The 12,442-nt window shown below is 35.2% G+C and overlaps 1 protein-coding gene across 2 annotated transcripts in view; it reads left to right on the top strand.

Annotated features, from left to right (window-relative positions):
- NETO1 (neuropilin and tolloid like 1) overlaps nt 1-12,442 on the top strand; it is a 126,864-nt gene that overhangs the window by 69,687 nt on the left and 44,735 nt on the right. For both annotated transcript variants that reach the window (XM_010355249.2, XM_010355250.2), the window contains exons 5-6: nt 4,438-4,479; nt 4,598-4,725. In XM_010355249.2, coding sequence (XP_010353551.2) covers nt 4,438-4,479; nt 4,598-4,725 — 170 coding nt within the window. The remainder of the gene's footprint in view (nt 1-4,437; nt 4,480-4,597; nt 4,726-12,442) is intronic.

The following is a 12,442-nucleotide window of genomic DNA, read 5'->3' as shown; positions in this document are numbered from 1 at the left end:
TGATGCTCTCAGTGCAGACACATTTGTTGAAGTGATAGTTTTCCACAATTGCTTCTGTTCATTATGTTTACATTTTTTTTCTTTTAAAAAACGAATGAAGGGTGCTTGGTCACCATGTGGCAAAGCAGTTATGAATGTTTAATGGCTTCCTTGAATAACCGGTCGCCACACATTGTACAGAGTGGTCTTGGAGAATGTGAATCATCTGTTGCAGTGAACCTGTAATTTAAGTAGAACTCTTGGTATTCTCTTTAAGTGCAGCTTTCTTTTTGTTGGCAATTTTAGGGTCTTCTGCTGTCTAATCATTGGGTGTTTAACCCTTTTCAAAGAAGCTCTCTGATGACATTTGTTTTTTAACTCATTTTGGCTAGGCTTAGCTTGTGGGCTTACCAAAACTGTGACAGAGACAAGTGTGCAGTGTGGGAAAGAGGCATGGATGGAAGTATTAAATAAAATAATGTGTGTCATGTGTGTGCCACATGCAGACTAAAATAAGTGGCAGATTTTGACTTAAAGCCTGCCCCCAGATGCAGCTGTACAACTGAAGTGCATCAACTCACTTGCTACTATAAAGCCTGCCACCAGATGCTGCTTGTTACTTGCCACTCAGTGATAGGCTTTTGATATGTGTCTGGAAGTGATTGAATTATTATGGTCTCTGTGCAGTCAAACTTCTTTGCTAATGAATTTGCTAATGTTAATTTGTTAATTTGCTAATGTTAATTTGTATTTCCGGCTGCTCCCAGTGCTAGCGTCACCACCCCAGATCATCAGGCATTAGATTCTCATAAGGAGCATGCACCCTAGATCCCTCGCACGCACAGTTCACAATAGGGTTGAAACTCCTATGAGAATCTAATGCTGCCGCTGACCTGACAGGAGGAGGAGCTCAGGTGGTGACATGAGCGATGGGAAGCTGCTGTAAATACAGTTGGTGCTTCCTTTGCTGTCCTGCCTCTGCTCTTCTCCTGCTGTGCGTACCGCAGCTGGTTGGGGAACCCTTCCTTACAGAGATTCTTGATTATGGAGCAGTGGAAGTAGACGGTTAGTAAAAAATTAAACAGACAAATAGTTAAATAATTGTATATTGCAATAATGTGAGGGAAGCAAAATTAGGAACAGTGCTGTTTTAGAGAGGATTGTCAAGGAAGGCGTTTCTGAGAACATAATATTTGAACCCAAAACCAAAGAATGAGAAACATTCAATTCTCCAAAGCCAGGAGAAAGGTATTGCAGAGAGACAAAAGAACAAGTTCCTGGTACAGAGGATAGGAACAGCCTGGGGTGTTTGAGAAATAGGTGAATGTGATCAGAAAGAAGAGAGTGGAACCAGCAGCATGGAGCCAGGGACCAAGGGCAAGAACTTACACAGGACGTTAAGATGCATTATAAAGATTGATGGTCTCACTCTAAGAAAAGTGGAAAATCAGGAGAGTTCCATGTGTAATAGTTTATTTGATTTACATGTGTAATAGTTTATTTAGGTTGCTAAGTAGAGAACAGACTTGAGGGATAGATCCAGAGTAGAAGACTAGTTACCAAGTCCAACTTTATCATGCATCTGCCTAATAATTCATGTCCTCACCCACAAACAACCTTGGCCAATCGGTCTTTATAATCTTAAGTTGAATTTAGGCTGTTTTAAAAAAAAGAATATTGTTTATTGGTTTGTTTTTGCAGGTCATATGGTCCATCTATTATTGTGATACTAATATAAATGGAATTGCAAAAACATTTTTTTCCTAAAGTTTTGTTTTTTAAACTATCAGTGCTATCACTGTTCATACAAAGACAAAAATAAATTTTCAGTTCCCAGAACTGGCATTTCTCTCAACATTGCCTGGAATGAGTTATAAAAATGACAAATGTTAGCCTTCAAACCAGAAAATAGAGTATCAACTACATTCCACAAAAATTGTAGAAACAGGCACGTAAAGCTGAAATATTCTAATCAAGAAGGAGATAATGAGTATTAATTATGAATATAATTAAGCATTATTCTTAATAAGAAGGACACAATGAATAACAAAAAGTCTAGATAACAGGTCATCAAGGTTGATGGAAAAATAAGGAAGATACGGGGGACCTCGTCAATACCAATGAAACTGCTTGATGGAAACAACCAATTTTAGCAGTGTTATGCAAAACATAGCTTTTATTGCACAGTAGGTGTTAAATACGTATTTATTGAAATAATAGCTATATATCTATTGATTTAGATGAAGAAACAAATTTCTACTAGGAAGTGTCTTGGTCCAAATGATCTGTGATGTCCCTATTTTTTAAATGGAAATGGCTTACAGTTTCTTTTTTTTCTTTTTTTCTAAAAAGATTTTTAAAATCTATTTTCAAAACAGCTTTGCAAAGGAATCTGTAACTTGTTTCAAAATTTATTAACGCTTTCTAATAGTGTCTGTAATAAAAAAAGTCTAAATAGCTCATGTGATCAGATTGTAGTATGGCCAATCCAGGCCTCTCAGTTTTCAACAGATCAGTTCACATAACTGTTTGACAAAGCAAGAAACAACAACAAAAACAAAACCTTTAATAACGATAACTAAACTAACAATCAGCCTGTAGTTACAGGCTTTGCATGTCCAGGTACACAGACATACAAAGAAATGCACTTAAATACACACATACATATTAGCACACATAGTCTTAATATCCAGAACTAACCTCTTCTAGAAAGAGTGCTGCTTTTTATATTGCAGTCCTGAATTGTTGTTGAGCAATGTCTCATAAAATATTTCTAACTCTAAAAGATTTAAACTTAGAGCCGATGCCATGGTAGTAACAACAAATATATTTCCCAATCATCTTTTAAATTATATGCCACGTTCCTCTAACATATAGTCATCGATGCCTTCACTCACTCATAAGTCAAAGAAACCTCAACTCAAAGTGGCAAGGGCTACAAGGACATGTATTATTTCAAAAAGCAAAAAGCCTAATTTCAGGTATTCAGGAAGAATAATAAGTTCAAGAGATCACCATGGTAGCTGTAATTAATAACAATATATCCTGTAATATACTTGAAAATTGCTGGAATGTAGATTTTAAGTGTTCTCACTATGCAAGAAAATGATAGATATGAGGTAAGACATGTGAATTATCTTTATTTAGCCATTCGACAATGTACACACATACCAGAACGTCACATATCAAAACATCACATTGTACACCATACATGTAAACAATTTTTATTTGTCAAATGGAAAAAAACAATATAAATCTTGGAGAAATGCAACTCCAGAATAAGTTACTCCATGAATATATACAATGACTATGTACTTGTAATAATTTACTCCATGAATATATACAATGACTATGTACTTGTAATAATTAAAAATTTAAAATTTTTAAAAAATAGGAATATATGTGTATCAAATAAGGTAATACAGTGTCTCAGTGACATCATTAATGATTCATGGTTCTACACATCTTCATTGTGCTCATCATCACAATTAGCCTTTTCTTATATTAACACCTTCAACATTGAAATTTGGCTAATGCATGATTCCACCACATCCGATACAAGCATGACTGCAATAGGAGCCAGAAAAATGATATACACCTTGTCTCTATTACGAGGAAGACTTTCTCAGAAGCTCTCTCAAAGGCTCATCTTTATATTTCATTGACTGTATACCTACCTCAAAATCAATTCCAGGAATGAGTATGAGACCACCAATTTGCCTTTTCACTGTTAGAAAACATCTTAGACTCGTGAAACAGCAGGCTTTTCCTGAAATACGTAAATAAGCAGAGGACAGGTGGCTGAGCCTGGGCTTGATTGCGAGGAAGATGAGGAGAGTGGGTGTTGAGCTGACAAACTAGAATACTGAGGAATGCTTTGAAAGTTAGCATAGTATGAAATGTTGCAGAGAAAGATTTGATGAAAACAGGATTGTTCAGTCAGCCAAAGGAGAGCAGTTCTAGATTTTACATCTTAATTTGTGCTTCAGATATTCTAGTTAAAAACTGTGTTACTACACTTTACAGAATATTTTGAATCAGCAAAGAGGATAGTATCTAGAACACAGGGAAATTGCCCCAAACCTTGAATTACCGATGGATACCTTTTACAAGAACATCTATTCTCCTGTTATGAAGGTTAGATCATATAATTAATTTAATCATTCCACCTATGGAGTTATAGGTAATGAGTAAGATTTTTGTTTGATACTTAGAGGCAGGAGTGGCATTAGAAAAAAAAATTTTAATTGTGTATTTTGTATTGAGAAAAAAACCTTGTAGTAATACTAAATTAACATTTCAGTCCCAATATCATTATGCACTTTTTATTTAATCATTTACTCTCCCCTAATGTGTTTTTAAAGGCAGATTTCTGGATAATTTAATGATATATAACTTAAAATCAATGTAAGTAATAAATGTAGAATGGGACTAATTGTCTTTTTCTCAATTTTTAAGATCCTGACTTTAAGGACCTTGGAGCTTTGAAACCATTACCAGGTTGGTAAAACAGATATTTCATACTGTTCAGAAGACTTTGCTTTCTGCTATGAAATACACTTTTGGTTTATTATTCAAGATCCATTTTTGTGTGTTTGTTTGGCATTTTGTTATTTAGCGTGTGAGTTTGAGATGGGCGGTTCCGAAGGAATTGTGGAGTCTGTGCAAATTATGAAGGAAGGCAAAGCTACTGCTAGCGAGGCTGTTGATTGCAAGTGGTACATCCGAGCGCCTCCACGGTCCAAGGTCAGTCTTAAGATGAAACCCACACTTGACAGCTGACGTGAGGAGTGTCTATAACGTGCATTGCTTTGAAACAACTGGACATGTCTAATACATTTCAGAGTGCAGTCATCATAGGTTATGATTTCATTTTGATTTTTGAGATGTAACTTGTCTTCTCTTGACCAATCTAAATTTGATGTCATAAATAGCAATCTAGAGAGTGAGTTGAATAAATTATTTGATAACCTAGACAAGAGACTTTAAGGTAAGTCAGCCTGTCTGAAACGTGGATTGAAATAGTATGCAAGAGCCATGGCTCTAAGTATAATCACTCTTATGCTCTTATTGTCAATATCTGCAGTTGGTTGATTTTGTAAACTAAAATTATATCTGTAGAGGTTTTTCTGGAGCCTACAAAATCGTGAATATCTGGCATGTAAAATACAAGTGTGGCAAGGGCTGGCAGCAATGGTAACAGGGCCTGGGAGATCCTGTGCCCATTTGAAGGAGACAGGCATGACTTAGCTGCCCGTGAAGCTCCGTGTGATGCTGTTATGAGAAAATGTGGGTCCAGCATTATCAAGCCCTCCATTATTTCTCATAACTTGCCAAAAATCTAGATTTTATGTTAATCACCCTGATTTTTGAGGGTTGGCAATACATTGTAAAAATTAAAAGTGTTACATATATTAAGCTAAGTCTATTGTGGGTTAGATTTTGACTCAGATCCCCATTTTGGAAACATTTCCATGGAGCAACTATGTTGATTCTGTTTATGGAAACATTTTCCAAAATACAGAGGATGAGTCATTTTGTGCCAGCAGGTGTCATAGAACTAAGGTGTTATTTGTTCATTCTCCTGCTTTTGTTTTTATTCCTCAGTTACAAAGTTGTAAGAAAAAATATTGACTTACTAGATTTGTAGTCATTTATTTATTGAGGCTGAAACTGTGTGTTATTTAATTAATTGATTTTGTGATTCTATAAATTCGCAAGCCCTCTGCTGGAGACATGAAAAAGCATACCAGGCCCTGTTCTCAGGTGTTTCTGTTTAGTTCTTAGACAAATATGTAACAGAATAATCTAAGCAGTAAGGTTAGATCATTGGGGTATTTGTAAGGTATAACAGAGAGAGAAAAGACCCCTTATACCAGGTAGGGTAAGTCAATGGTAGACTCACACAGCTGTCAGTATCCTGGTGAATCTTCATGAGGAGTATTGTGTCCAGTAGAGTGAGAAGGCTCTCCAGGCAGAGGGAATAACATCTATAAAGTCATGGAATCATAGAAGAGAGTATGCTTTTTCAGGATTTAATGTAATTGCATGTGACCAAATGAAAGCGTGGCTAGGGAGGTGGTATTGATTTTTCAAGCTAAAGTGTTCTCCAGGCCTCTCTAAAGAACTCAGCCTTCATCCTTAGTGCTTCAGTGACATGGAAAAACAAAGCAGAAAAGTAATATGACCGGGTTTGCATGTTAGGAAAATTGGTTTTTCCTGCAACAAAGAGACAGAGGAGTCAACACTGCAAGCAGAAGACCAAGTGGGAAGCTGTGGCGGTAATCCCAGTGTTGGAAATTAGGCCATGGTGGTCCAACATGAGGGAAATATTAGAGAGAGATAAGATAGAATTTGGGGACTGGGGACTGGATATTTAGTCTGAGGGGAAAAGAAGAGCCACTTTTTTTGTTTGTTTGCTTTTGTTTTTGTTTTGTTTTTGAGATAGAGTCTCATTCTGTCTCCCAGGCTGGAGTGCAGTGGTGCGATCTCGGCTCACTGCCACCTCTACCTCCCACCTCAAGCGATTCTCTTGCTTCAGGAATTACAGGCGTGCACCACCACACCTGGCTAATTGTTTTTTTTTTTTTTTTTTTGTATGTTTATTAGAGACGGGGTTTCGCCATGTTGAGCAGGCTGGTCTCGAACTCTTGATCTCAGGTGATCTGCCCGCCTTGGCCTCCCAAAGTGCTAGGATTGTAGGAGTGAGTCGTCACACCCAGCGAAGAACCTCTTTTGAGGGCACTGGTATTTCTTCACTTGATTTTTTTCTTGCATATGTCTCTAGGGTTTGCATATAAAATGGAAATGTGGCACCTTTCCCCCAACTTTCAGTCTTTCTGCTTTGATTTTCCGTATGTCACTGAAGCAGTCAGGATGAAGGCTGAGTTCTTTAGAGAGGCCTGGAGAACACTTTAGCTTAAAGAATCGACACCACCTCCCTATCCACACTTTCATTTGGTCACGTGCAATTGCATTAAATCCTGAAAAAGCATACTCTCTTCTCTTTTATGATTCCATGACTTTATAGATGTTATTCCCTCTGCCTGGAGAGCCTTCTCACCTTGTCTACCGGACACAATATTTCTCATGAAGATTCACCAAGATACAGCTGTGCGAGTCTACCATTGATTTACCCTATCTGGTGTAAGGAGATTCAGAGATCATGCTCCAGCTTCCAGCTTTGATGCTTGCATTTCTCTTTGCCTCTGAACAAATCTTAGAGAAAGTTAATTGCATTATGAAGAAAGGCAGTTATTTTTCTTCTATTTTTTAAGTCAAAAGCTTTTGCTCACATAAAACCATAAAAACCCACTACCTATATTACCGGAGAGCTAGGTTGCAGCTTATTATGCTTTTTTCATAAGACGTGGATTCACATGCAAGGGCTATTTGTTTTTCTTAAACTCTACGAATGGAACATTTTTAAAGACTTTTTAAAAAACAGGATTATATGTGCCCCCAGCTTACTGTCATAACCAGGACCTTTGTCACTACAGTCTTAAGGAGAAGGTTTTCATGACAGTGTAAATGCACACCCTTTTTTTCGAGCTGGTAAATAGACTGTCTTTTGTACAATTCCAGAGCAACAATAACCGATGTACCTGTCTGTTACAGAATTGGCATTCTGTGACCCAAAGGGGAAGCTGCCTGCAGAGCTGGACAAAGATGGCTCTATTGTAACAGGCTTTCTCTGTTAAATTAAAGGTTAGAGGATGGGAAGTGGCTTTGAATACTGTGGAGAAAAGCAAGGACTGGAGATTACTGCCTATGTGGACTTTCTATTTTTGTAGAGTTCCTAGCAGCTTATGAGAATAGACTATCAAAGCGCAAGTTAAACTTGAAATGGCTCGTGGCGAATATTTGGATGACACCTGGTGACCGAACCATATTACACAAGGAAAGTGCTGAATAGCTTACCTGACTCTATTAAAATGTATACACATTATTTACTGCTTTTCCAGCTTTTGACAAACAGAAAATACAATATCTGATGTCTCCTTTACTAAAGAATATTAATCTAGATGGTCCCATTTAATTAGAATGTGATTAATCTAGATTTCTTAGAATTTGGAAAACCAGAGGCAGAAAGAACCTTGTTACTGACTACGTCATTTAAAAGATGAATAAACTGAGTCAGATAATGAAATTCAATATGAGTTAACAAAGGAGTGTAGACATATGCCTCTCTGAGTAAATACTATGGCGTCCAACTCAGAATCTGGTCTGGAAAATAGCCACCAGAATGAAATGATGGGAGACCAAATCATGGTAACTGTTAATTTCATGAAGCCTGGACCATATTTATCTCCAGATACCCAGTGCCAAGCACAATGTCTGTTATTCAGTTAAAACTCATGGAATAAATAAACAGATTATTTCTTTTTAAAAAAAAGGGTATGGTAGCAATCTTCAAACATTTGAAGGACTGTCACATGAAACAGGAATAAGACTTAACCTGCAGGATTAAGACTTTTAAGTACCGCGATTTATTTGAAAGTTTGAAACTAAAGAAATAGCTTTTAATGTAACACAGAGAAGCCTTTTATTTTAATAACAGAGATTGAATGAGATTTCACCGGAGGAATTCAAGCAGAGACTGGCAGAGATTTTGAATAATAGTTAAAAGTCAAGTAATATTTTGGCACAGATAACATGAAAGTCATCTGAAAACCAAATTTAATGAATCTGTGATAAGTGACTTGCCCAAATATTTGGCTAGTTAGCAACAGAGCTGGAGCAAGGTTCACATCTCCCAATTCCTGGCCTAGTTTGCTCTCACAAAACCACATTCTTTGAGGAAATGATCAAGGTTTTTAAAAATTAATTTTAAAATATTTTAAAAATTTATTTTTAATTGACAAATAATGCTTGTTTATATTTATGGGGTATGGTGTGATGTTTCTATCATGGAATGATTAAATCAAGCTAATTAACCAATCTGTCTTCATATTCTTATCATTTGCTAGGACAGGATAAGGGACAGAGTCAAAATATGTATAAAATACATAAATGAAGGTAATTTAATGTTTTTGGATAATAAAACTCTAGCTTATACCATTTACTCATTATTTCATATTTAAAGTTGACTCAATTTGTTGTTAACTAATTCAAAAATATTTTCAGTCAAATTAAAATAAAAAATATAAACACTTGACAAATACAGTAAATATCTTACACTAAAGTTGTGATAAAGGTGTTAAAGTTACTTATCTAACGAACATAAATTTCCAGCTCCAGTTCCTGGGATTGTGAATATGATAAATTTGCCTTTGTGATTAAGGTTACCAGTCAGGTGACTTTGGGTTAATCAAAAGGTTGATTATCCAGGTGAGCGTAATCTAACCACACGAGCCCTTTAAAAGTGGAGCAGATTCTTTGGATGTGAATGAAAGGGGAAGTAAGAGAATCAGAGGACTGAGAAATGTGTTCTAGGAGTGAGGGTGACCCCAGTAAGCAGTCCTCAAAAAAATAGAAACTTTGGTCCCAGAACTGTGAGAAACTGGATTTTCACCCTCAACTGCCCTCGCCAAAGAACCCAGTACTTCTTACCTATAGAACTATTAATACTAGATAGTAAATGGGTGTTATTTAAAGCTGCTAAAATTGTGGTGATTTGTTATGGAGCAATAGCATATTAATATAATAAACCAAGTGTAGTAACTGTAATTGATAAAAAGATAAGCATTAAGAGTTCTGAAGACCGAGCCTGCTTTTATCTCCAAAATGTGAGAATAAAATTTGGCAAACAAAGTAAAAATTTTAAATAGGTAGGTAAATACCACAAAAATTGTACAGTTCAGTTTTTTTAAATAAAATGTCATTTTTATACTCTCATCTTTTCGACAGCTACTCAGGTGGACTTTAAGTATTTTGGTACTTGTTCATATATGCCAGAAAATTATTTTTATTGTTATATCAGGAATTGTGCTGTGCACGTATGTGTGTATGTGCTTGTGTGTTAATATTTTATAAAGCATTAAGATGTTTTGGTTCCTTCTCCAAAAATAAAGGGAGCACTGATACCCTCTAAATGGAATATTCTGCATAAGTTTATAAACCTGACATGTCTGGGCAATAATAAAATAGAAAATGCAGAAATCCTGGGCTGCATACTTTGTAGAATATGATTTTATTTATAAAAGTGTCTAGTAGTATTGAAACCATGTACGGCGTTTCTCAGACTCTGACAGATTTAATTTTTACTTATTATGGAGAAAACTGTTCTGGAAAGTCATAAATAATTGCCTCAAATAATGTCTATTTTTTGTATATCATTTTGATATGAGGGGAGGGACCTGTTTGAGCAGTTGCTACTAAATTCTGTTTGTGAATATATTACTTAGGTAATTGTTAGCTAGATTTATTTGCTTTGCATATAAAAAGGGGTTCTGCTTTCCATGTGACTTGAAAAATAGATATTACTAGAAATTATGTATATGTTGTGAAGTTTTCCGTGTCCTGGTCAATAAATTATCTTGTCAGCTCCAACTCTTTATGATTGATTTAAAAGAATGCATCAAAATGATTCACTGAGAAGAGAGATAATCTGTTTTACTAGTGTTTTATATGACTCTGTTTATCATTTTCTCTTTTTTTTTCAGTAAGTGACTAAAGTGCTTTCTGTAGTTTGCTACATTAAATAATTCTTTCTGTTAGTATTATTGTGGTACAAGATTTAAGCTAATGAGATAGTCATTCAAATCACAATATATAGAGAGATTTTATATGGCATATACTAGTGTTAGCATGGGAAAGCGTGATCACTTCTTCTGGCTAATGGAATTTGGCTTTTGTACTGACAGCTCTTAAAGTATATTCTCTTTTTCTATATGATAAAAAATTGTTGCTGTCACTAGATCTTAGTTAAGCACTATTGAATGCTTCGGAAGTGATTACCTGGGATCTAGTGACTGCAATGATTCACGTACTCTCTAATTAGTGTTCTATTTAATAAGAAGGTCCTTTAAATATAGAAGATACTTAGGTAGCAGTGATTGCACTTCATGTACAAATGCAAGACCATCACCTCATACGGAAAATATAGAACTGTCAAATGAAAAAAATATAAGGCCCATATGCAAACTGACTTTCTAACTATAGCAATATTCTTATATAAAATATTTCTATTTTTAAAGAATTTAAAACAGCGATTTATTTTTGAGGGACACATTTATTTTCTATAAATTTTATTTATAACTTGATAGTCAACATCTTTTCTAGCTCATTAGGAAATGTGAATAGTTTTGATTTGCTTTCTTATTTATTTTATTACTCATTTTATTTTAGTTTGTTTTCTTTAAAAATATAACTTTCTTTCTGGGCTGTAAGTCTGTGAGCATTTAAAAACATTACATAAGGCTGCATAGTGTGATGAGTGTCCAACTGTTAGGCAGATCTGACTTCAGTACCAGTCCGTTACTTGTGACATTACTGTGTCACTCTGAGAAAGTTACTTAATTTTTATAAACTTCAGTTCTCTTCATCTTAAATGATTATGACAAGTATCTATTGTTGAGAGATTTGAAATGATGCATTAGCAGTGTCTTAAACTATCGTCAATATAACACACAAACTTTCTTTTCCTAACAATGAAATAGTATTTTAAGGTATGTTTCTACATGACATGCATGCAGTGTTAGAAATTTTAAATAATTGTCGAAACGCGTTGAGCCACTGAAACATTTCAACTTGAAAACATCAGGTGGTCTAATAGCTTTTTTGTGTTAGCCAAGCAATTATTTAAAGATTTTTCCTCCTGTGGGCTTAGTACTTGGTTTTTATAACTTTGTAAGGCTATTGGGAGAGACGTGTCATTTTGTATTACACTTCAAAGGAGTGGAAAGCACTCTTTACTTACCCTAATCTGTGTTCTCCCATACTTCCAATTATAATTGCATCTTTTTTGAGAGCTGATAAACTTGTTGAATTTATTGCGTAGTATTTTAGAGTATAAGTACATACTTGAATTTTTGTTCCATCTAACAATTTTGTATAATTCCTAGATTTTACTTTTTATTTTTACAGTGTTTTCATTTTCTTTCCTTTTAGTCAGAATAGGGCAATGTGACCTGATGAAAAGAACCTTAAAACCAGAGTTGGAAATTTTAATCCTCTTTAAGGTTTCCACATTAATTCACTGATGGTCCTGAAGCGAGTTATTTTTTTTTTCTTCTTTGCTTCAGCTTTCTAATAAAGGTCATCTGAAAAAAAAAATCTTTTTTTAAGTCATGTTAACATTTAAAAAACAAACGAGTTAGTATAAACTTGGAAGTCTCACAGTTTTAGATGCATATATACCTTCTTAAACTGGATATTTCTGAAATTCTCTGAATAATTTTAGAAGTGAAATATGTGTTGGAAGGAGAAATCACAGATGGACTGCATGAGTAACATCTGAGTTTTAGATAAAATAAAACAAAGCAATAACCTGGGCATACCGAAAATGAAGGCCTCATTGGGG

The sequence above is a fragment of the Rhinopithecus roxellana genome, chromosome 21 (genome assembly GCF_007565055.1).
Source record: "Rhinopithecus roxellana isolate Shanxi Qingling chromosome 21, ASM756505v1, whole genome shotgun sequence".
Lineage (NCBI taxonomy): Eukaryota > Metazoa > Chordata > Mammalia > Primates > Cercopithecidae > Rhinopithecus > Rhinopithecus roxellana.
Note: the sequence above shows the minus strand (reverse complement) of the source record. Positions and strands in the feature narration are given on the sequence as shown.